The 21,418-nt window shown below is 59.4% G+C and overlaps 1 protein-coding gene across 2 annotated transcripts in view; it reads right to left on the reverse strand.

The window, feature by feature from the left end:
- The window catches only part of SLC9A3 (solute carrier family 9 member A3), a 43,373-nt gene extending 30,474 nt beyond the window's left edge, over positions 1-12,899 (reverse strand). For both annotated transcript variants that reach the window (XM_034998758.1, XM_034998757.1), the window contains exon 1: positions 12,686-12,899. In XM_034998758.1, the coding sequence (XP_034854649.1) occupies positions 12,686-12,899 (214 nt within the window). The remainder of the gene's footprint in view (positions 1-12,685) is intronic.
- Between the last annotated feature and the right edge of the window lie 8,519 nt (positions 12,900-21,418).

Consider the following 21,418-nt stretch of genomic DNA (forward strand, 5'->3'; position numbering starts at 1 on the left):
GTGTGTGAGCACGCGTGACTGTTAGCTGTGTGAGTAAGCATGTGTGGGTGTGGGTGTGAGCACGGGTGATTGTGAGCTGTGTGGGTGTGAGCGTGAGCACGCGTGACCGTGAGTTGTGTGAGCAAGCACGAGCGGGTGTGAGCATGAGCACGCGTGACCGTGAGCTGTGTGAGCATGTGTGGGTGTGAGCACGGGTGATTGTGAGCTGTGTGAGCAAGCACGAGTGGGCGTGGGTGTGCGTGTGGGTGGGCAAGGGCAGCAGCGTCTCAGGAACCAGCGGCTAGCCGGTGCCGTGTGTTGCCCACGTTGCCGAGCGCTTCGGGTCACACGTGCTCGTGGGAGGCGCCCAGCTCGGTGGGGGACTGCAGGCTCCTTTGCGAGGGGTCAGGCGAGAGCCTCTCCGAGGGAGAAGTGTGCATGCAGCACAACAGCCACGTGCCCCTGCCGGGACCTGGGTGTCGGACCCCGCGCACGCTGCAGGACCCTGGGTGTGCCACCCGTCCCCCGCAGAGTCCCCCCACTGGGACGGAGGCCCCCCAGAAACAGCCTGACATGTGTCCGTCCCAGGACAGGAGCTCCGTGGGAGGTGGCAAGGTCTCCGTGGATGCTTGTCCCACATGCCCTCAGCAGGGCAGGCACCTGCCTCCATCTTGGCACCCACGTACATCCTCCACAGGCCATGGTGTGGCCGGTCCTTGCGGCTCTGATGGGCAGGAGAGTCGGCTCCAGGTCAGGCTGCCTGAGGAGCCCGGACCCTGCCCTTCTCCCTCTGATGAAGGCACAGAGCACATTACCAGGAACGAGGACCTTGTTTCTGGAAAAGCAGACAATTCACCTTAACTTCCCACAGTTAGGCATTGGGGCCTGGCTCCGTGGACTTAGGCTGAAAACAGCTAACTGTGGCCCCGTGGGCTGGTGCAGGTGGCCGGGCTGCAGTGTGAGGGCCAGCTCCACGCAGGCAGCCGCCCCCAGGACAGCTGGCCCCCCTCCTGCTCCTCTCCTGGGAACGGACACGACCATGCAGAGATTCTGCTTGGCTCCGTGCTGGCCACAGGACGGGTGTGCGGCTCAGGGCTGCAAGGACAAGGTGCTCAGCAGCACGCCGGCACCTGGCTCGGGACGGCGCTCCGCTCTGTAGCGAGAGACTGACCTCCCCAGCCACGTCCAGCTCTGTAGCGAGAGACTGACCTCCCCAGCCACGTCCAGCTCCCTGACACTTGAACTAACCTTCAGATCATGAGAAAACCAGGATTCTCAGCAGAAAGCCGGAGGGAGGGAGGGACGTCAGGGTCACGTGCCCCTGAGGGCAAGGTGGGGGCCTCTGGGAGGGGGAGGTGCAGAGACACTCCCCTAGTCTCCACCACCTGCACCCCCGCAGAATGCCCCCGTGGGGGTGGGGGTGGGGGTGCGAAGAGGGTCGCAGAGCCCGGGCCTGGGGGTCAGCTTTCCCGACCCCGAACTGGTGATCAGGGGTTGCAGCAGCTTCACTGGTCTGGCAAGAAGAGCCCGTCCTCGCCCTTGGGCGGCTGGCCACGTGTGCCCAGCCTGCCTTTGCCGCTGCCTCCCGTGGGGGGGACCTCAGGTGAGCCAAAGCAGGTGCTGGGCCACGACATGCTCCTCTCAGGCTGCGGGGACCGAATCCAGGGTGCAGGGCAAGGCTGATGCTGGCCGGGGCCTGAGGGCACCTCAGCCATCGGAATGTTCTCAGCATTACTGAGTTAATGAGTAAAGGGTTTTGACAACAGAGGCTATATTCTCAACACCAGGGGCCTTCTCAGAAACTTAAAACTGCCTTCCTTCTCCAGTTTATCCCCAGCAAGGTAAGCTCTACAGGGGAAGGTGCAAGGGGAAGGGCTGAGCTTAGACCTGCCACACACCAGCGGAGGGTGACAGTGCCCTGGCGACACCAACATCCGAGCCCTGCTCTCTTCGCTCACTGTATTTTTTAAGTGGTGGTCGGATGAGCCCCACCCCAATCCTCGCATCGCTGTGCTGGAGACGACCAGAAACACCAGCCCTGGGGCAGGAAGGAAGAAAAGGCCAACTCGTGGCCAGGGTTTGAGGCACAGCTGTGCGGGGCCAACAGCCAGTCACGGGGTGGTCCTCCTAGGCCTGGCCAAGTCCACAAGACGCCCCCTCTAGCTGAGGACTCAGTGGGTAAAAGCCAGCACCCACCAGGACGAGGCCGCAGAAGCATTCCACCCCAAGGACAGGGGAGGACCCGGAGGCTGCGGGCAGCTGGCGTGTGTGCCGAACGCCTCTCCACTGGGCACCCCAGAGCTGGGTGGGGGTCCTGGCTCCTCACCCTCCGCCTTTGATACGGGTGCCTGCAGCTGCTGTCTGACTGTCCGGGCATTGTGGTTTTTACACAACTATTGTTGGCTGACCTGTTATTGTGACCGGGCACCATGCAGGGTCATCACCGTGTCCACGGGACATCCATCGGGCACCTTTTAAGCAACCTTCATGCATTTGTGCACCTGCTATGTCCACCCTTGCGGCCACATCCGAGGGAGATGTGGATGCAGGCCATGTCCCTGCTGAGGAGGCCAGGGACTTGGAGGGGAGAGTAGCTAGCCCACAGCAAGGCCACCACACATCCCTCAGATGCAGCGACGGACCAGGCAGGAGCCCCAGTGCGGGAGGCCCTGGAGTTGCATGTGGCTGTGTGACGTGGCCAGCTTCCAGGAGCCTGGCTGGGCCGTGGCTGCTCAGGGATGGTGAGCATCGCTTCCCTTCTGCTTCCCACCCCGACATCCTCAGGCGTGGTTCCTAACCCCAGCCTCACCCCCAGAGGCTCTGATTCAAGTTGTCTGGAGCTGACCTTGGGGGGCTGAGCTGGACCGAGCACCGCTGGTCTCACCAGGCTCCTCAGCTGCCTGAGAGAAACTGAGGCCAGAGACTCTCCCACTCTAGGCTACACAGACGGCTGATCCCCATCCGGATCCTCAGCTGAAGGAGCAGGAGGAAGGCATGAAGGCTCTGCCGCCACAGGACGTGGGGAAGGGCAGCGGTCCCCCAAGCACACTCTCGCCACGCTCTGTCATGGGCATGACCCCAGCCACCTTCTGGGGACTTGGCCTCTGAGTTGGCCTCTGTGCAGAGAGGGGCTGTGGCCGCCCGGCCCTGCAACTGAGCACACCTATTCCCGGGCCTGCTCTGGAGGCCTGCTGGCTTCTCGAGCTGGAAAGGCCTCTGCGGCCCCACGACACAGCTCTCGGTGGGTGCCCTCCACTGGAACGGCCAGGGGGTGGCTTCGGCTCCCTCCCACACCCCCCTCCTCAGCCCACTCCCCTGGGAGCCCAGCTGCCCTGTGGGGGTTGGGCAGGGAGCCTCCCTTGAGACTCTGTGCCCAGGGCTTGACAGCCAGTGTGGAGACACTCCCTCGGACCATGTGTGTGGGGGGTGACGATAACTCGGCCATTCGCCCAATGTCCCCTGAGCACCAGCCGGGTTGTCCACTCCTCCCTGAACCTCCGTAGGGAGCGTTGGTGCTACGGAGGCTCACAGGGCACCTCACGACCCCAGGAAGCAGCAGGCCTTGAGACCATAGCCATGTGGGGAATAGATTTCAGATCTTCAGCCACAGGCTGCAAAACCCTCATACCTCAGGGGGAGCCCTCACACGGGGCAGTGCACACACGCGCACCTGCACGTGGACACGAGGTGCAATGTGCACCTGGGGTCCCCCTCCTGCAGCGCTGTCTTGTTCGGGTCCATGTCTAGCTAGTGGGCTGAAGGTGACCTGCACTGAGCAACCAGCATGTGAGGGCTAAGGGGGACCAAGGTCCACGGCACCCCAACAGCCAGGGCTTGTTAAATCCCCAAAGAGACAGAACCCCTGGGAGCTGGTGGTCTTCCACCTTCTGTGTTGTTCCACAAGCTGTCAGAAACAAGTATTTCCAACTTCCAATTTTGCCTTTGCAAGAAGAAACCCTTCCCCAGCTGAGAATTCACAAGCAGTTGGACTTTAGCATGATAGCTCGGCAGGTGGTAAATTCACTGAGGCTTCCTGATTCACCCAGGAAAGGGAGAAACAGAACCCAGCCCTCCCCCACGCAGCCCTGCACCCTTCCTCCCCGAGCACTGGGCTGTCCCTGCCCCCAGAGGCTGGTGGTCCTGGCGGGGGCTCGCTGGATGCCTCCCAGAGCTGACACACCTGTGCCTGGAGCAGAGCGTTCCACTGGGTGAGGGGAACTTGGGAAGTGACTTGGCTCAACCCCCACCTGAACAGTCCACACCTGCCAGCAGGTCCCCAGCCTCCATCATCAGCCCTAGCCACCTGCCATTGCAGCCCGGTGGCCCTGAGCCCCACGGGGGCTCCCTGGGCTGGTGCCTCCCCGTGGACCACCTCCCCCCAGCCCCTCTCACTCTGGCTGCCCCCCTCCCTCCCTGTGTGGCTCATCTCAACTGTGCCCCAGATGGGAAGCCTACACCCCGGCCACAGTCTGACTCCTCAGCCTGGACTCTGACCCCCTGTGTCCTTCAAACCATGGGGCTCTCAATTCCTTCTAGAACTGATGAATGAACACTTGGGTTGTAGGTGTGGACTTGAGACACAGCCAGCTCCATGGGAAGGCCAGTGTGAGGCCGATGTCCAGGCCGGACCCCTGACCCAACTGGGGCATCTTGCATGACCTAGAGAGTGACCAGCACAAACACCCATGGCCACCCTAGCAGGCGGTGTGTGGCAGGCAGGGCAGGGCCAACAGGGCGGCGGCTCCAGGCGGGGGCAGTACAATGTGCACTCAGCCTCATTTGTTGTTCGCTACAGTACATGACGCCATGTATCCTGCAGCATGATCTCATCTGTCTGCCCCCCCCCAGGAACCTGCACTTGTCCCGTGGCACCTGCGTCCCGTGGCACCTGCACTTGTCCCGTGGCACCTGCATCCCATGGCACCTGCGTCCCGTGGCACCTGCACTTGTCCCGTGGCACTTGCATCCCATGGCCCAGAGCAGCATTCGGCGCTGGGTGGCACTGATGTTTGTGAAGTGAGCACTGAACTGGGGAGCACTTCCCCAGCAGCCAGAGAGGTAGCTGCTAAAACTCAAGCGCTTGGAGACCGCATTAAGTAAATCAGTCATGCCCCCAACAGTGGTATTGATGATGGTATTGACCTGCCTGGGACCCAAGTTCCAGGCTCAGCACAGGAGCGTGTGAGCCGGCAGCCATGCGGGTAGGCACCCGAGTCCCTGGAGCCGGCGCGCTGGGACCCGGGGGATTTGTGGTGTCCTGTTCCAGAAGGCATGGCTGGGGACGAATTGGCAGCAGATTTTGGCTGGTGGTGGAGCGTGCTTTGAGCCAGGCCTGGCGGGGGTGAGCACAGCTTCTCCTGGAGACCCGGCCCGTCCAGGTGAGTGCTGCGTGGGTGAGGTGCTCCCCACCCTCAGCCTGACACACCCTGGGTGCTCTGGGCAGATGCTGGCCCTGCTTGTCCGGGTCTGCCCCCCGTGAAGGGTGTTGTCTGCGGGTGCGGCGCTCCCAGGAGGCTGTGTGGCAGTGAAAGAATTCAGGTAAGGAGTCTCTTCCCAGGCCCAGAGCCTACATGGTCTGGATGAAGCTTACAGATGGAGGAGAAGCAGGCCTTCCGGGCTGTGCTCAGGCTCCCACCCACCCATCCATGCAGCTCAGCGAGAGCAGCACGGGCAGGCCGGGTGCCAGGCACGGAGGGCACGGCACAAACCAGACACAGCCCTGCCTTCACTGACCTCGGGTCCTCGGGAGCGGGGGTGGGCTTGCAAGACGGGGTGGAGTCTGGGGAAAGCCACACAGGGCAAGGCCACGCCAGTGTGGGTGGGAGCCCACCATGCACCCATGGGGCCGTCCTGCTTCCCTGTCCCGACTGCCCTTGGGCCTCTCTTGCCCCACCGGCCCCTCTGCCGCCTCCCCCCTCACTAATGGTGTACCTGCCCCCCAGCCCAGAGGCCCTTGGCGCTCACCATCCCCCAGTCCCATAGGCTCTGCAGGCAGGGCTGGGGTGGGGAGGGGCCAGGGCAGCACCTGGGCTCACTCAGCACCCCTTCTCTGCCGGCCTGAGCAGAGAGAGGAGACAGAAGACAAAGGTATGAAGGAGAGATAGGGAAGGGGGTGGGAGATAAGTAAGGTCAGGAAGGAGGGCTGGAAGGCAGGGTAGGAGCGAAGGTGCAGGCACAGGGTGGGGGCAGAGAGCCGCCCAGTGAAGCACCCAAGCAGCCCCAGAGGTCTCGTTGGTGCAGAGAATAGGGACCCCAGCTGTGCTCCCATGGCCCAAGCAGGAAACCACCCAGTCCGGGCTCCACAGTGCAGACAGGTTGGGTCAGCAGGCTCTGCTCAAGCCAAGCACCCAAGACCTGGAGACTCAGACCCAGTGCCTGAGAGCGGCCAGCAGATGGACTTGGAGCCGGGGGCCCTGTGCTCCTGGAAAGAGGCCCGTCCCGGGACCCAGCCAGCCAGAGCCAAGGAGCCCTTCTCTGAGGGAAGCCGTGAGCACGTGCCAAGGCAGGGCAGGGGACGGACAGTGGCAGAGAGACCTTGGTCAGTCCCATCCCTCGTTGCCTGAGTGCCACCCCCACCCCCCAGTGTACAGCTCCAGGTAAAACTCGCTGCCAGATGGGCTTTGGACACTGGGGGAAATGCATAGATGGGAACCCTAACTTTAGACACACCCAAGTTTCAGACCCCAGCTCAGGGACCTGGCAGGTGTGGCAGGAAATCTTTCCTCCAACCCATAGGGACACAGAGGAAACCACAGCTCCTTCCTCGAGGGGCAAAAATGGGGAAGGGGGGTGTCCTGACACATCTGCCAAGAAATAAAGTGTGGGGCTGAATGCAGGCCAGGTCAGGAAGGCACAGAGACAGGTCTCAGGCGACCGCAGTCACAGAGCACTGAGCGTTCCCTGGAGAGGCTGACCTGGGTTCAGACCCTGCACTGGGGCTTGGAACCTTGGGAATAACACCAAGACTCTCTCCACTTACAGGAAGTTGGCCCAGGCAAAGCCTCCCCGGGGAGTCCCTTCATGAGCAGGCAGGACTGGAGGCTATCAGCACATCCCAACCTTTGCCCCTCTTTCCTTGGGATATTTCCGTGTGATACCTGAGCTCCAAATGCCTATGGCTTGTTCACAGCCTGTGGCTAATTCCCCCATGGGCCTTCCCGAAAAGTGAGACTTTACACCTTCAGCATGGTAGAGGCTGTTGGAAGGGCCCTTGGTTCTAGGCTTTGGATGATGGGTCTTAACTCCAGGCCCACTGACTGCATCTGTCCTGCCAGGACTGGGGGTCCACTAGGGCCCACTGACTCATCTACCCCTGGGAGGATGGGGCCTACTGGGGACTCCTGTTGCTCACGCTATCCTTCTAGGTCATCTTTTTCCAGATCTCCTCATGCATTCCTTCGAGGGGAGTAAGGGAAATTCAGTGGAAGCAGGCAGGAGAGCATGATGGAGAGTGCCCAGGAACCCACAGGAAAGAGTAGGACAAGGGTGAGGCTCAGCACTAGGGGCTCCTGGTCCTAGGACCAGAGCACATTAAGTCAAAACCAGAAGCTTCTGGTTTTAACCCCAGGAGGTAAACACCACCCCATGGCTTTCCCCACAGCCTGGGAATGTGCCTGGGCCAGATGCCCAGCCCCCACGGCTGTACCTCAGAGAAATACACGGATTAGGTGGGGGTCCGGGTGCCCTGGGTAACACAGCGGAGGGTGTGGGTGGAGTGCCAGGGATGTCCCAGGCCGTCGGTCCACGCGCCCCCATCAAGGGCACAATCACAATGATGGGAAGGGGCTTTGGAAGCAACAAGAATTGGGGCCCAGCAACACAGGGCCCGGAGGCTCGAGAGACTGGATTGATAAGCCAGCAGTGGCATGTCAAAGACACGATCCCAGGGCGGCAGCCTGCCTGGAGCATAACTAGGGGAAGGCACTTCCCACGGAGGCACAGCGCAGGTCAGAGGCTCCGGACGCCGCACACCTGGCCCTGGGCCCCCCCCGCCCCGGGCGCTCTTCCCCTAAGACCAGGGGTGACAAGGGCTTGCAAAGCCCCAAGGGCACCGGGGGAGGCAACCAGGAAAGACCACCTCGCCACCACCCCTGAGCCCCTAGCCTTCCAAGCCAGAGGGCCCATCAGCCACTGGGGTCCTCCTGGGGTGTTTCCACCCGGTTTGAGTGGGTGGGGTGTGAGCCCGGGCTGCCCCTTTCCCAAGAGAGGCCGTGGTGGAGAGAGCAGAGACGTTCAGGCTCAGAGAGTGAACCCACCACTTCCCAGCCGGCCCACGTCAGGGGCGCCCTCACCTCCAGCCCATCAGCGCCATGAGCCCACTTCCAAGACATGTCCCCAGACTGGGTTTCCTACCGGCCCACCCACACCGACACTGCCCCTCACCCTGGCCTCTGCCACCGTAGCCCATTCTGTCCAGGGCTCTCCCTATGGCTCAGGCTTCCTCCTGGGCAGGATCTCGAACCCCCTCACCGCTCCCACCCTCTCAGGAGGCTCCTCCCCGATCCGACCCAGTGTCCACCTCTCACCCTGGACCCACTGGGATGTCAGCTGACAGCGGAGCCACGTCTGTCCCCTGGAATCCCCTAGCTAATGCCTGGGAATAAAGAGACCCTGTCAACCTAGAACTACCCCTCCCCCAGAATCCCCTCCGGTGCCCCTCCTGTCCATTCTTTGCCCTACGACCAAGGTAATAGTCTAAGAGCCCAGGTCTGTTCAAGTCCCTCCCCTTTGTGCCACTCTGGGTAGAGATCAAAGTCCTCCAGGGTCTGTGGTTGTGCTGGTTCGGCCTCCTCTGGCTTCAACATTCTAACCTCCCTCTTTCCCCAGAAGTACTGTCCTATAATCCTGCCACCCCCGGAGCTCTGTCTCCAGAAGCTGCCTGGATCCCTACCCCCAGGAGGGCCCTTCACCCAGTGCTCCACAGCCTCACGACCTCTGCACGGCCAACGTGGGCCACTGAGCCTGGTGCTGGCCCAGCCTTTGGTCCCCAAGGAGGGTCTGAGGAGAGAGAACACAATTAGGAGGAGAAAGCCCAGCCTGGCCCAAGGCCCAAAGGGACCCTGGTGCGGGAAGCTGCAGATTCAGGAATCCCCAAGGGCCCAGAGGAAGGAACTATACCCCCACGCGGGGACAGAGACTATCCCACTGCAGGAGGGCCCTCAACTTCTCCGGTCCAGCAGGCTCCACCTGTGGGTGGGCTCCCTGGCCTTCTGAATTTCCTAAAGATACAGTAACAGGCAGGGGGCCCCTGGAGTCCCAAATGCTTACAATAAGTCCTTTGCTGAGCCCCAGGCACGGGGTCTTAGCAGTTGGGGTCCAGGGGCTCAGCAGCCACTCCTATTTCTCATCCGTGCAAAAGTGCTGCTTCCGGTGGTGAACCCAGACTCCTGGGCCAACTTGCTGGTGGCCATGACCCTGCCCTCTGGTCTTTCTCTGTCCCAAGCTGCTTGAGGTGGGAAGCTGCCTCAACACATTTGTCTGAGGGTCCACGGCAGGTTATACATGGCTGGAAGAAATCTGACCTCTGCAGCGCAAGGTGGGATGTGCACTAAAATGAGCACTTGAAGCTGCTGGTAAGACATTTGGCAAGTGCTTGGAAATGCATAGAAACCTGCTTTTCTTCTGTTTTGGTGCCTTGAAAGCAAAATAGCCTGACCATTTTAAAAGATGAAAGGGGCCAAAGAGGTTCAGGAGCATGAACCCTGGACTGTGGGGTCAAGAAGGAAGAACACCAGGATCCATGCCTTCCCCTCATGTATGCACAGACCGGACACACCGCCACGCGGCCTCCAGGCTGCACCCAGATACAGGTGAAGGTGTGTGGGGGAGTGCTTTGTGGGGGCTTGTGAGAAGGGGCGCTAGGGTTCGCTGCACAGGGAGGGGTCTGGGAGCCAGGTCTGTGGGGCAGGAAGGGGGGAGGAGCCACATGGCAGAGGGTTTCCTACCTTCAGGCAGGGCGGTGGGCCAGGCACTGGGGAACCCCTGGGGTGTAACCCTGACCTGTTAGATCTCTGCTTGTCACTGTGGAGAACAATGGATCCTGGGGGTGGGGAGGGGTGGAGCTCCAGGTCACTGGGTCTGGTCAGGAGTGCAGGTAGACCACGGAGATGAGGTGAGTGCTTTGTTGCAACTCTTGGTTTGTGGGGCTGAACAGGAGTAGGGGGGTCTGGCTTGTTTGCTAAGGTTTGGTTTGGTTTTTAAGGTCTGGAAGGCTGAGAGACGGCAGAGGGTGGGGTCCCAAGGTGGATGGAGGAGGGACAGCTGAGGGGCGATGGGGAAAGGGCCAGAGTGGAAGGGGGTGGGGGGCTGCAGAGGAAATGGCAGAGGTAGGTGTCACCTGAGGCCCATCCTGAGCCACCAGGAGAACCTTGGGGACCTGGGCAGGGTCAGTGCAGCAGATTGCAGGGTCTGGGAGTGAAGTGGTGAGCGCGAGGGAGGGACGGGGACGGGGAGGCTGGGAGTGGGGCTGGGTGTGGGGGGAGTCCTGACTTACTTTTTCAGATGGGGAGAGTGAGTCTCTCTGAGGTGCTGCCTGTTCCCTCGTGAGACCACAACGCCATCACAGTGGGAACCTCCAAATATAGGAGAGTCAGGGCAGGGCTCAGCCCAGAGCAGGAGGGCTCTGCAGGTGCGGCTGTGTCAGCCCCATGGGTCTTCCCTTAGGGTCCTTGCCATGCTGCCCTGAGAACCCCAAAAAGTCTCCACCAAGGCTTGACTCTTGCCCCTTCAAGGGGAGTCAGTAATCCCAGATGACAGCAATGGAATGCAGTATACAGCGAGCCTTTTAAAATAAGTGTGGGTAAGAAAACGGATTCTGGGCTTGCCCTGACCAGGACACAGAGCTGGCGGAGCGGGTGGCCACCCCACCCTGGAGAAGGCGCCCTCAGGACAAGTCCGAGGTGTTGCAGGGACATGGCTCTTCCTGGGTGAACAACACACTCTGGGGCCAGGCAGACACTCAGGTCAGTGCACCAGCCTTTCCGCAGTCTCTCCCCTGAGGTCCTACTGACCAGAGGGAGCACTGGTGGCTGTCACCGGAACTTCAGATGCCAGGCTCCATGTCTGGATGCCGGGGCGGGACTAGGAGAGGCCCCAGCTCGCAAAGAAAGCACACATCTGCTTTACAAGAGAAGGGTGCTCCATGTCCTAGGTGTGGACCCCCAGAATGTCACGGGTTCACCCTGCACCAATCACTCTTATGGTGGTTTCACAAGAGAGAGAAGGTGGCAGAGGACAAGAGCCCCGCCCCCCACCAGAAACGGGTCACTCCAGTGTGGGTATCAGGACAGGGCTCTCAGAGCCCCAGGTTGGGGCTGGACCTGTCCGGGGGAAAGTGTCAGCCATTCCGCCATGGCAGACGTGTTCGGAAGAGACACAACATGAGACTTCACGTGGGTGCTGGAGTTTTACCCCTGGTATCACAAAACCCCAGAAAACTGAGTGCGGACAGCGAGCATGAGACCAAACAGCCAGCTGGGGCCAGGGACAGACATGAAGAGCCGTCTGAGGAAAGAGGAGAAGGCAGAGGGATGGCGAGTGCCTTCAACAACCAGAAAGCAGAAATGAGAGGGACCTCCAGGGAGGCAGGACACAGAGCAGGACAGAGAGCAGGCGGTGCTGACCGGGACACAATGGATCCAAGTGCCACCAGCGCTCCAGGTACCCCAAACCCCAGGCCCCAAATTCTCTAGTAGGTTCTCCCCAGAGCCTGACCCTCCTGTCCTGCTGAACATGTCAGAGCCGAATGCCCCAGGAGGGGCCCTCGCCAATTTGCAGTGTCCCTCCCCATCCCCAAATCCCTGCCTCCTGCCCTTCCCTGGGGAGGGTGTCCTCAGACCCCCTCCTTCACCCTCCCCCCAGGCTCCACCTGGTAAGTCACACAGGCCACCATCTCTCCACCACCTCCGGAAGACCCTCCGTGGTGGACCGACATGTTGAAACTCCGGTCCTCATACGCTCTTAGGAAGGCTGACCTTCCCATCACCTTGCCCGGGAGTTACCTGCGGTTCCCACTTGCTGGCTCACTGGAGCAAGTTAAGAGAAATCTGACAGACCAGGATTTTTTAAAAGAGAAACACTGTCAATGGAAAAATTGCTCCTATGAATAGGATTTTACTGGGTTGACTCTTGAGTGGCACGGTGTTTCTTTCTGCGCTGAGAACCAACTATCCCTGCCGTGCTGATGGCAAGAACCTGCTCTTTCTCCCGGCATGGAACAGCCCCCAAAGCCCGCAGACAGGACACCTGGTTGAGGGCGCCCCAGGGCAGGAGCGGCTCGCGACATCTGCAGGCCTGGGTGCAGCAGACGGGAGCCCCGGACTCCAAACCCAGGCGCCCGGCGCGCGCGGAGCTCCGGAGGCTGCGCCCGCCTGGCCAGGATCGCGTCACCCTCGGCGACCGGCACGGCCGCTCCGGGCCCGGCCAGGCTCGCAGTCCGCGCCTCGCTCTGCCTGCCGGCCCAGGCCGAAGGCCTGACTCCCGGGGGCTGGCAGCGGCGCTCCAAGGCCCGGCTGCCGGGCAGCTAGCGCCGGACGGGGACGATCGCGGGCCCCGCGGAGACCCCGAGGAGGCGGACGCGGGCGCGCCGCTCTGTACCCGGGGGCGCAGGCGGGGCCGCGCAGACCCCGCGAGCCGGGCGGGGGCGAGTGGAAGGAGAAGTCGCAGCGGGGCCATGACCTCGAGACCCATCGAGCCCCGGGCCTCTTACCGATCTTGGCCAAGCTGGCCACGAGGATCCACAGCGCGATGATGTACGGGTCCCGGACATGGGACCATTTGAAGGTGACCACCTGGAAACCCTGGCTCTCTTCGTGCGCGCTGCCAGGCTCCTCGACGCCCCGCACCCGCGGCAGCACGCCCAGCGCCAGCAGCAGCGCCAGCAGCAACCCCCAATCGGAGCCCCGAGCCCCGCGCCCCAACATCTCGGCCCCGGCTCAGCGCCCGGTGCGGACGCTCATGGCGCGTGGGTGCTGCTGCGCTCGGCGGGACGCGCCGCGCGGAGCTGCCGGACGTGCGGGACCCTCGGGGCTCGCGCCGGGCGGCGTGGAGCCCAGCGCGCTCCGGGTGCGGGCGGCTGTCCGGTCCCCGCCCGCCCGCGTGGCCTTTAATCCGGCAGCCCCGGGGCGGGGCTTTCCCGCCCCCGCTGCGCGCACGCGAGCGCGGACACCGCCGCACGCTCTCGGCCCGCCCGCCCAGCCTGCACACGCCCACCCCGGGCCGACCGGTCGCCCTGACCTCACCTCCTTCCGTCGGCGCTCGGTCCCCTCCGTCTCCCGCCCCTACCGGCCCGCCGAGTGCTGGAGCCCCGGGCTGGAGGGCGCAGGCCGGGGCGGAGCGGGGCGGGGGGGGGCTTGTCTGCGAAGCCGCGCGACGATGCGCAGCCGCCTCGCCAGGGGGTGGATCGCAGCGCCGGGGCCCCTGCTGGCTTGGCTGAGGCATGGTGGGCGGCAGGTGCCTCGGGCGCCCCTCAGTGGCCTTCGCTCAGGTCCCGAGTTGCCTGGGACAGCTTGACCCAAGCCGCTGCTTATCCACAAACACAGGATGCGGGGCTTGCTGACCCCGCTAGAGGCTGGAGGGTCCAGGAGGGGGCCGGCCCCAAAGCCTGGAGCTATGTTTTCAACACACACCTGCATTTCGAAACAGGGGGAAACAACTTGTCAGAAACCAGGTTCTCTCCCTCCAAACCAGGGGCGGTGCAGAATCCAAGGCATTCTGCCCTTCCCCATGTGCGGTGGCCCCCGTTCCTTCCGTGAGGGACCCTCCACCCCTGACCTTGGAGCCAGCTGCCCGGGCTCAGAGTGGGATGCGCTTTCTACCTGAGGGCGTGGCCGCCAGTGAGGTCCAAGCAGGACGTCCGCCCATAACCCTTCCTGCCTGCCCTGTCCCCTATGATGGCTCACCTGGGCACCTCAGATTTGACAAGGCAAATGCCCCCTCTGTTCCCCTCCCCAGCCCACCCTGCAGCCTCAGCACCGGGCAGCTCCATCTTCCAGCTGTCTGCTCCACCTTCAAAATACAAAGGAAGCCCAGCCCCTGCTCAGCAGGTCCAGCCACCACCGGGCTGCGGCAAAGACCTCTCACCTGCATCCCCTCTACTTGCCCTGTCTGGCTCTCCTGGCGAGCCTCCAGCTCAGAGGGAAGGCCCAGTCCCCCCATGATTCAGGTCCCTCTCTTACCTCCGAGCTGCCCTCCTGGGGACCTGTGAACTTGCACCCCCTCCACTTCCCAAGGTCCTTGTCCCATAGCTGATCTCTCAGCTCACAATTGTGACATCTGAGCTCCCCTCCTTCCTGGCTGTGTTCCTCCACGTCTTCTGACCTGCCATCCACTCAGTTTGGCTGATGATTGTCCTGTCCGTGGGAATGTCTGTTCCATGAGTGAGAGGCTCCACAAGGCCCACAAGGCTCATGGCTGCATCCCCCTTCCTGAAATGGCACCTGGCATCCAGGAACACTCAGGGGAAATTGGTTGAGTGGATGGACATAGGGGTGGGGGGGCAGGTGGGGGGCAGGTGGGTGGGTGGACATAGGGGTAGGTGGGCAGGTGGGTGGGTGGACAGATGGATGCATCTTCTAATATCAGAACGTAGGTCAGGGTGCCAGGAGATTGGAGCTGGACGGAGCTGAGCTGGACGGCTTTATTCCTTGGGTTCTGTCCCCAGTTTCTTGCTGGTGGGAGGTGATTGTCAGTTGTGTAGTAGAGTCCACTGAAATCATGCCCAGCTGGGCGAACTGGCAGGGTGGCTGAGCACTGAACGTCTGGGTGACCTTATGGGAGGATGCTGCAGAGGGCTCCAGTCCTCCCTGGGTGTCCTTGGAGGACTGTCCAGATGAAAGGGCCTCTGCGATAGTGCAGGGATCCTCGGTAGAGGGAGGAGGGCCAGGCTCAAGCGGAGGGGGGCTGGAATGAGCTGGGCACAGCGTCCAACAATAGGAGGGTGTGACTGGCTGCTGGGGTGGCCTTGTGTGGAGGGCCATGAATGGTTGTGGGGTTGCTTCCAGCTCAACTGTGTCTCTTTTTCTCTCCCCAGCACCATTCTCAGCCTCCTGTCCCAGAGAGAGTGCCAGTGGGACAAGATTGGGTTACCTCCAGCCCAGACACACTTCTCTGTTCTTTCCTCATGGTTCTTGAGTGAAGCCTTTAGGAGGAGTGTCTCTTTGAAGATGGTGTCCTTGCATTCCACAGGAAGGCCAAGTTCCCACCAGAACATCTGGTCACTCCACCCTCTGGGGTTTTCATCAGGAGTTTGTCCTAAGGGCTCACGCCATTTCTCCTGCGAGGGGCTGCATCTGAGGCCCGGGAAGTGGTTCAAAGGGCAGGAGAGCTGAACATCGTCATGTGGACTCATGGGTCCGGTCTGAACGTGGGTGCTGGTGAATGTCCCCCAGGTGCTGTGCTGCAGAGCTGGCCGGAAGATGCCCAGGGACAAGGAAAAGGGATGCCCAATGGAGAGTCCGAAGCAAGCCCCTGAAATGGTGCGAACTTACGGGGCTACGTGGTAGGATCTGTGGGCACTTGCAGGATGAGTGCCTGCACTCCTGAAAAGCTTTGGGCCTGAGCCGCCCTTACACGCGGGAGTGCGCTTGGGGAAGTGGAGTGCCTTGCCTCCTGACACCCACCCCTGGCTGACCCACTTCTCCGTCAGTGCCCCCCTGTGGACAGGGGCCACGGGGTGGGCGGGCAGCCCCACGCCTCTCTGCCTCTGACTGAGATGTGGCTTCACGCAGAGCTGCAGGCCTGCCATCCACACCCGGCAGAACTGTGAATGGTGCCCCTCAGAGTCGTGCTGTGAGCAGCTCACACAACCGCGAGGCCACGTGCCCCTGGGGGCCTGGGCGTGTGCGTGTGTGGTGGGCCGTCTGGGGACGCATCCTTGGGACCCGGCGTGTGTATGACTATCAGATGATCGCCTTCCCCAGCCCCGCCATCAGGGGCTTCCTCCCCTCCCCACACCTCCCCAGTGGCCTGGGTCACCTGTAGGTTTGCCGGCACGTACATTGTCTTAGTCTGCGTGGGCCACCAGAGCAGGTGCCACGAATGGGGGCTCACGCAACAGAAGTCTATTTCCTCACAGTTGTGGCTGGAAGTCCAAGAGCAAGGTTCTGACTGAGTCCAGTTCTGGTGGCTTATGGGGGGGGCGCTGTGCCCTCAGTGGTCTGTCCTCCGAGCAAGGAGGAGGGGAGAGAGAGGGAGAGCTCTCTCATCCTCTTCTTATAGGGCCACCCCATTCGATCAGGCCCCACCCTTATGTCCTCATTGAACCTTAATTACCTCCTAGAGATCCTATCTCCAAATACCACCACGGTGGGGGTTAGGACGTTAACTTAGGAATTCTGAGGGACACAAATTCAGCGCCTAGCACCCAGAGAAGGGCCATGACCATATGACATACTCAAAACAGTTAAAATAATGCAAGTAACCAGTCCAAAAAACCCCTGCACTCTACCTAAGCTGCTGTGAGCAACTGAACTTCAAAAGTAAGAAATCAGAAGTGAAAAATGTCACGTCCGGTCCATCATCGTAACTTCTGGTTGTGCATTTCATTCATATGGTTTAGGAAAACATCTTATGCATAAAGAGACAAAGGTTTTGAGTCTGTTTGTGCTTTTGCTGACAACACAAGAGGTGGACGTTAAGTATTTAATGTGACTTTAACGCTGCGCACACCTCCTCACCCCCACAAGCTTACTTTTATACCCCAAGGAATCACACACTAGCTCTTCCCGAAGAGGGGAAGGAAACCCGTGTTTTTACCCTCCAGGCCAGTGATTCTGCACGGTCCCCTCTTCATCTGTTTGCTGAACACCTACTGTGTTTCGGGTGCTGTTTAGACAGACGCAGCCCCTCTGGAAGCCAACCAAAATCATCATAATGGCATATTTATCATTTCTTATGTGATTGCTGCATTAAAATTGCATTTCTTACAAATGGGAGCAGCCACTCTTCTGTGGTTGGCCCGTTGGTCCCTTTGAGACTCCAGGTGAGCCTAGACCTGCGTAGCCTCAGGCCCAGCCCGCAGGTAAGGAGCGTCTGGGGACACTGTTGGCTGGGTCTCCTTCTCATTCCTGCGGGGGACCCAGCACAGATGGCAGACAGTGCCACCCAGGACCCCAACCCCACCAGGGTCCCATATTCTTGTCTCCCCAGCTGGAGACCCCCTCTGCACCCAGCAGCCCTGCTCCACATCCCACTCCACACCACCCTGCTTGGCTCTTAGGGACACCAGGGAACTTCTGTGATAGGGGCTCCTGGTAACCCACTGTGCTCCTGGAGGAGCCCCTCCCCCCAGCCACATCTGATCATGCCCTGGCCTCCCACCCACTCCCTGGGCCCGCTGACCTCACACAGACCCTGGCCACATCCTGGTAGCCCTGGACACAGGTGACTCCCTTCGTGGGAGCCCCATCTCTGGGCCCTGCCTCTTCCTCTGCAGGGTCTCAGGCTCCCCCCTTCTTTCTGGAAGCAAGACCCCCGTTCCAGGAGGGAGCCCTACCATGGGCTGTGCCCCCTGACATCCTCGCGCTGTCCCTCAGCTGTGACTTTCTCCTGAAGCTGCGTCCCCACAAGCGGCAATGGAACCCCGTGCCACCTGCAGCTGGAGGTCCAGTGCAGACCACTGGCCCCGAGCTCCTCTTGGAGGCCCTACAAAAACCCATCAGATGGGGTCACAGGCTCAGACCTCCCAGAGCCTGGTAAGTGGTCTGCTCCCGGGGGCCTGCCAGCTAGGCTGAGAAACTCACCCTGTTCGGGAATAAAACTGGAACCATCCCAAACACAAGGATTCACAACTGAACCCGAAATATGTAAGGAAGGTAACAGGGGCCCAGCAAGCTGAGCACATCAGGGAAGAAAGGCGGCTTTAATATTGGAAAAGCCACTCCTGTGGTCCCTCAGTTAACAGATTGAAGGAGAACGCTCAATGATGTACCCACAGAGGCAGAAAGCCTTTGGTAAAATTGAAAATCCACTCAAGACAACACATACAAGAAGGAAAACTCCTAGCAAACTTAGAATGGAAGCAAATTTCCTTCAGCTGATCAATAGCATCTACAGATGTCCGTAGGGAACACAGGTAAGGACAGGACAGGAGTACCCATGGGGGAGGGAGGAACAAAGCCACCCTTCTGGGCACGTGGGATTGTGGCTTGCGTGCAGAACCCATGGGACTTGGAGACAGAGTACTGGAATTAATGACAGGTCACCAAAGCTGCAGGCTTCAAAATCAATACTCTGAAATCAGCTCTATTTCTATACCCTGCCACAAACTTTTCAGAAAACAAAAGTTCATTTAAAAACACTATTTACATGACATCAAAACTTCAAAATACGTGGGGGGAAAAATCTAACAAAAGATATGCAAGATACAGGAGAATTCTCCAGTGAACACTGGAAAGATTTTAAATTATGAATTTAACTTCTCTATTAGATACATGATGATTCAGACTTTGTTTCCTTTTGTATCCATTTTGGTAAATTTTATTTTCAAGATATTTGCCCATTTCGACTAAAATTTCACGTTTATCAATGTAAAGTTTGTTATGCCCTTTTTGTGTCCGTAAGACTCTGCTGTGATGTTGCTCTTTCTATTCCTCATGTCGGTTCACTCTTGTTTCTTCTCATTAGGGATCAGTGTTTCTGGAGGTCCACCAACTTCATTAGTCTTTTCACAAAACCCGATTTTGGTTTTGCTGATTTTCTCTATTGTATTTCTGTCTCTGATTCACACACTTATTTATTCTTCCTTTCCTTCTTTGCTCATATTTTGATGCTGTTTCTCTGGCTTCTTGAACTGGAAGCTCCGGTCATTGACTTTCAGTGTTTCTCTTTTTTAAATTCATGAATTTTCCAAGAAGGTGTAAAGTCCCCTCTGACAACTACTTTGGTGCTTCCAGTGTTTTTTTTTTTTTTTTTTTAAAGATTTTATTTATTTATTTGAGAGAGAGAATGAGAGAGAGAGAGACAGAGAGCATGAGAGGGAGGAGGGTCAGAGGGAGAAGCAGACTCCCTGCCGAGCAGGGAGCCCGATGCGGGACTCGATCCCGGGACTCCAGGATCATGACCTGAGCTGAAGGCAGTGGCTTAACCAACTGAGCCACCCAGGCGCCCCAGTGGTTTTAATATATTGGGTTTTCCTTCTTCACGTCAAAACATTCTCTGATTTCTATTGTGATTTCTTCTTTGACGTGGGTCACTCAGGAGCGTGTTGCTTCATTTCCAGACACTTCTGGATTGTTCCTGACCCCTGTCCCTGAGACCACAGAATTCCACCATGGAAGACGTCAGTCCTTTTACATCTGTTACAACTTGCTTTGTGATTTAGCATCTGGGCTATTATGGTAAATATTCCATGTGCTCTTGGTAAGAATGTGTGTTCTGCAGTTGTTGGGACTGGGGCTCCATGTTTGTCCATTTGGTCAAACTGGTTCGTTGTGTTGTTCAAATCTTATACGTTTGTACTAATGTCAGTAGTAAAGAGACGCGTTAACATCATATTCTCTGCTGGTGGCTTTGTCATTCTAGGCTTGTTAGCTTTTGTTCTCTGTGATTTAAGCTATGTTAACAGGATTGGTCTGTCTTCAGGGTGAACTGGCTCGTTATCGTGTGGAATGTCCTTCTATCTCGAAGACTCTTGCCTAAAGTCCGCTCTGATATTCATACGGCCACCCCGGTTTTCTTTTGGTTAATACATGCAAGGTGTATCGTTTCCCATTCTTTTGCCTTCAATCTATTCGTCTTTCTGTTTAAAGTGCAGTTTTTGTTTTCTCATCAGGCCTGATAGGGCTGGTCCTCGGCGTCCATTCTTAACTAGCGCCACACCAGCAATAGCCCTGCGACACGCAGGCCTGGGCCCCCCAGGAGGCCAGGTGCAAGGCCCTGCCAGGGACGCAGCTCCGGTGTGTTCATGCCTGCTCAGTCTGAGCTCAAAGGAAAACAAGCTCGCTCTGTCCCAATGTCCTCGAAAGTTTTCCTCTGCCTTTTGGGTGTTGTTAGTTTCTCCGTGTGTTCCTTTTGGATTCACTTCCCTTCAGCCAAGACTTACTGGGACTGAGGTGCTTGTCCTCCGCCTGCTCAGTCCACATGTGGGGAGGGGACCCCCGTCTGTAAGTGTCAGAAGATGAGTCGTGAGCCTGCAGATGCGGGGAGCTCCGGAGGGGGCCGTCACCATGTGGATCTCACTGTCCTTCCCGGGCTCTGGGCCTGCCCACCTCCCCGCACTACTTGGTTCCAAGTCATTGTTCATACAGAATCCAGCCGACGGTGTCCCTGGAGCTTCTCACACTCGAGTGATCATGCCGCTCTTCTCCTTGGGTTCCCTCTCAGGCCCAGTGGCCCCCTGGGGCTCTGTCCTGGCAGGACCCAGAGCCTTTGGATCTGCCTCATCTGTGCACTTGCCCATTTTCTAGGACACTTGCTCCTGGCTCCCCTTCCGGTCCTGCAAGCCCACCCTCTGGGAGGGAGAATTCACCCCTAAAGACATGCAGCAGGCCTTCCAGCTAGAGCCCGAGGCTGAGAGCTGGCTGAGGACCTTAGAGCCCACCCCAGCAGAGCAGCTGGGGGCAGACTCGGGAGCAGGCGGCTGAGTGGGGAGCGCCCCACCTCTCTGTGCACGGAGGCCCTCTGGTAGGATAAGGAAAACGCATCCAGGGTTTTAGGGCTGTGCGGGGCCATGCTCTGAAGGCTGGCCTGTGCTCAGAGTGGGCACGTGGCGGGGCTGACTGCGATCTTTCTCTTGCTGCTGTTCGCCCACCTGAATTCTCGCCCTTCGCTGCGGGAAGCAGGACCTGGGCTCTGTCACCATCAGGGCTGCCCTGTAAGACCTCTGCACTCTGGCTCTGTAGACATCACTGAAGAAGGAGGAAATGGATTATCAGGCCATTGCTCACCCCATCCTAGCTCAGATGTTCCCACCCTCCACTTTCCACTTGGACCAGAAGAGCCTGGAAGCCCCCAGGTATCTCTGGTCAGGAGCCTGATAGGGGACCTCACCGGGCCCAGACCCCCGCCTGCCTTGGGCGAGATCTCGTTTACATCGACAAGCCTCGGTTTCCGCTAGGCAGCCACCCCCTGCAGCACACAGAAGTGGGCAAGGCTCCAAGCCGGACCCGTCTGCACCCGTGCCATGTACCACAGTGGGCCCCGTCCCTGAAACGGACTAACCCCCGGGCAGGTGTGCCAACCTGTTCCCTGCTCCTCGGACCTGCCAAATAGGGCAGCACACAACTAACATGTCAGCATGAGAAGTCTGCAGCGCTCCCACTGAGGCTGCTGGAGGTGGGCCAGGTTCCTGGGGGCCTGAAAGCCATGCCCCCCTGCCCAGCCCAGAGCCCCACCTCACCTGGCGATCAATAGTATCAGGCCAGGCCCAGAGCAAACACACAGCCTGAAAGGCTGATGACAATAGCCGGACAGGGGTGAGTGGGGCAGCTGGGCTTTGTCTAAG

Source organism: Mirounga leonina, unplaced genomic scaffold, assembly GCF_011800145.1.
Source record: "Mirounga leonina isolate KUSES-001 unplaced genomic scaffold, KU_Mleo_1.0 Mir_95, whole genome shotgun sequence".
Classification (NCBI taxonomy): domain Eukaryota; kingdom Metazoa; phylum Chordata; class Mammalia; order Carnivora; family Phocidae; genus Mirounga; species Mirounga leonina.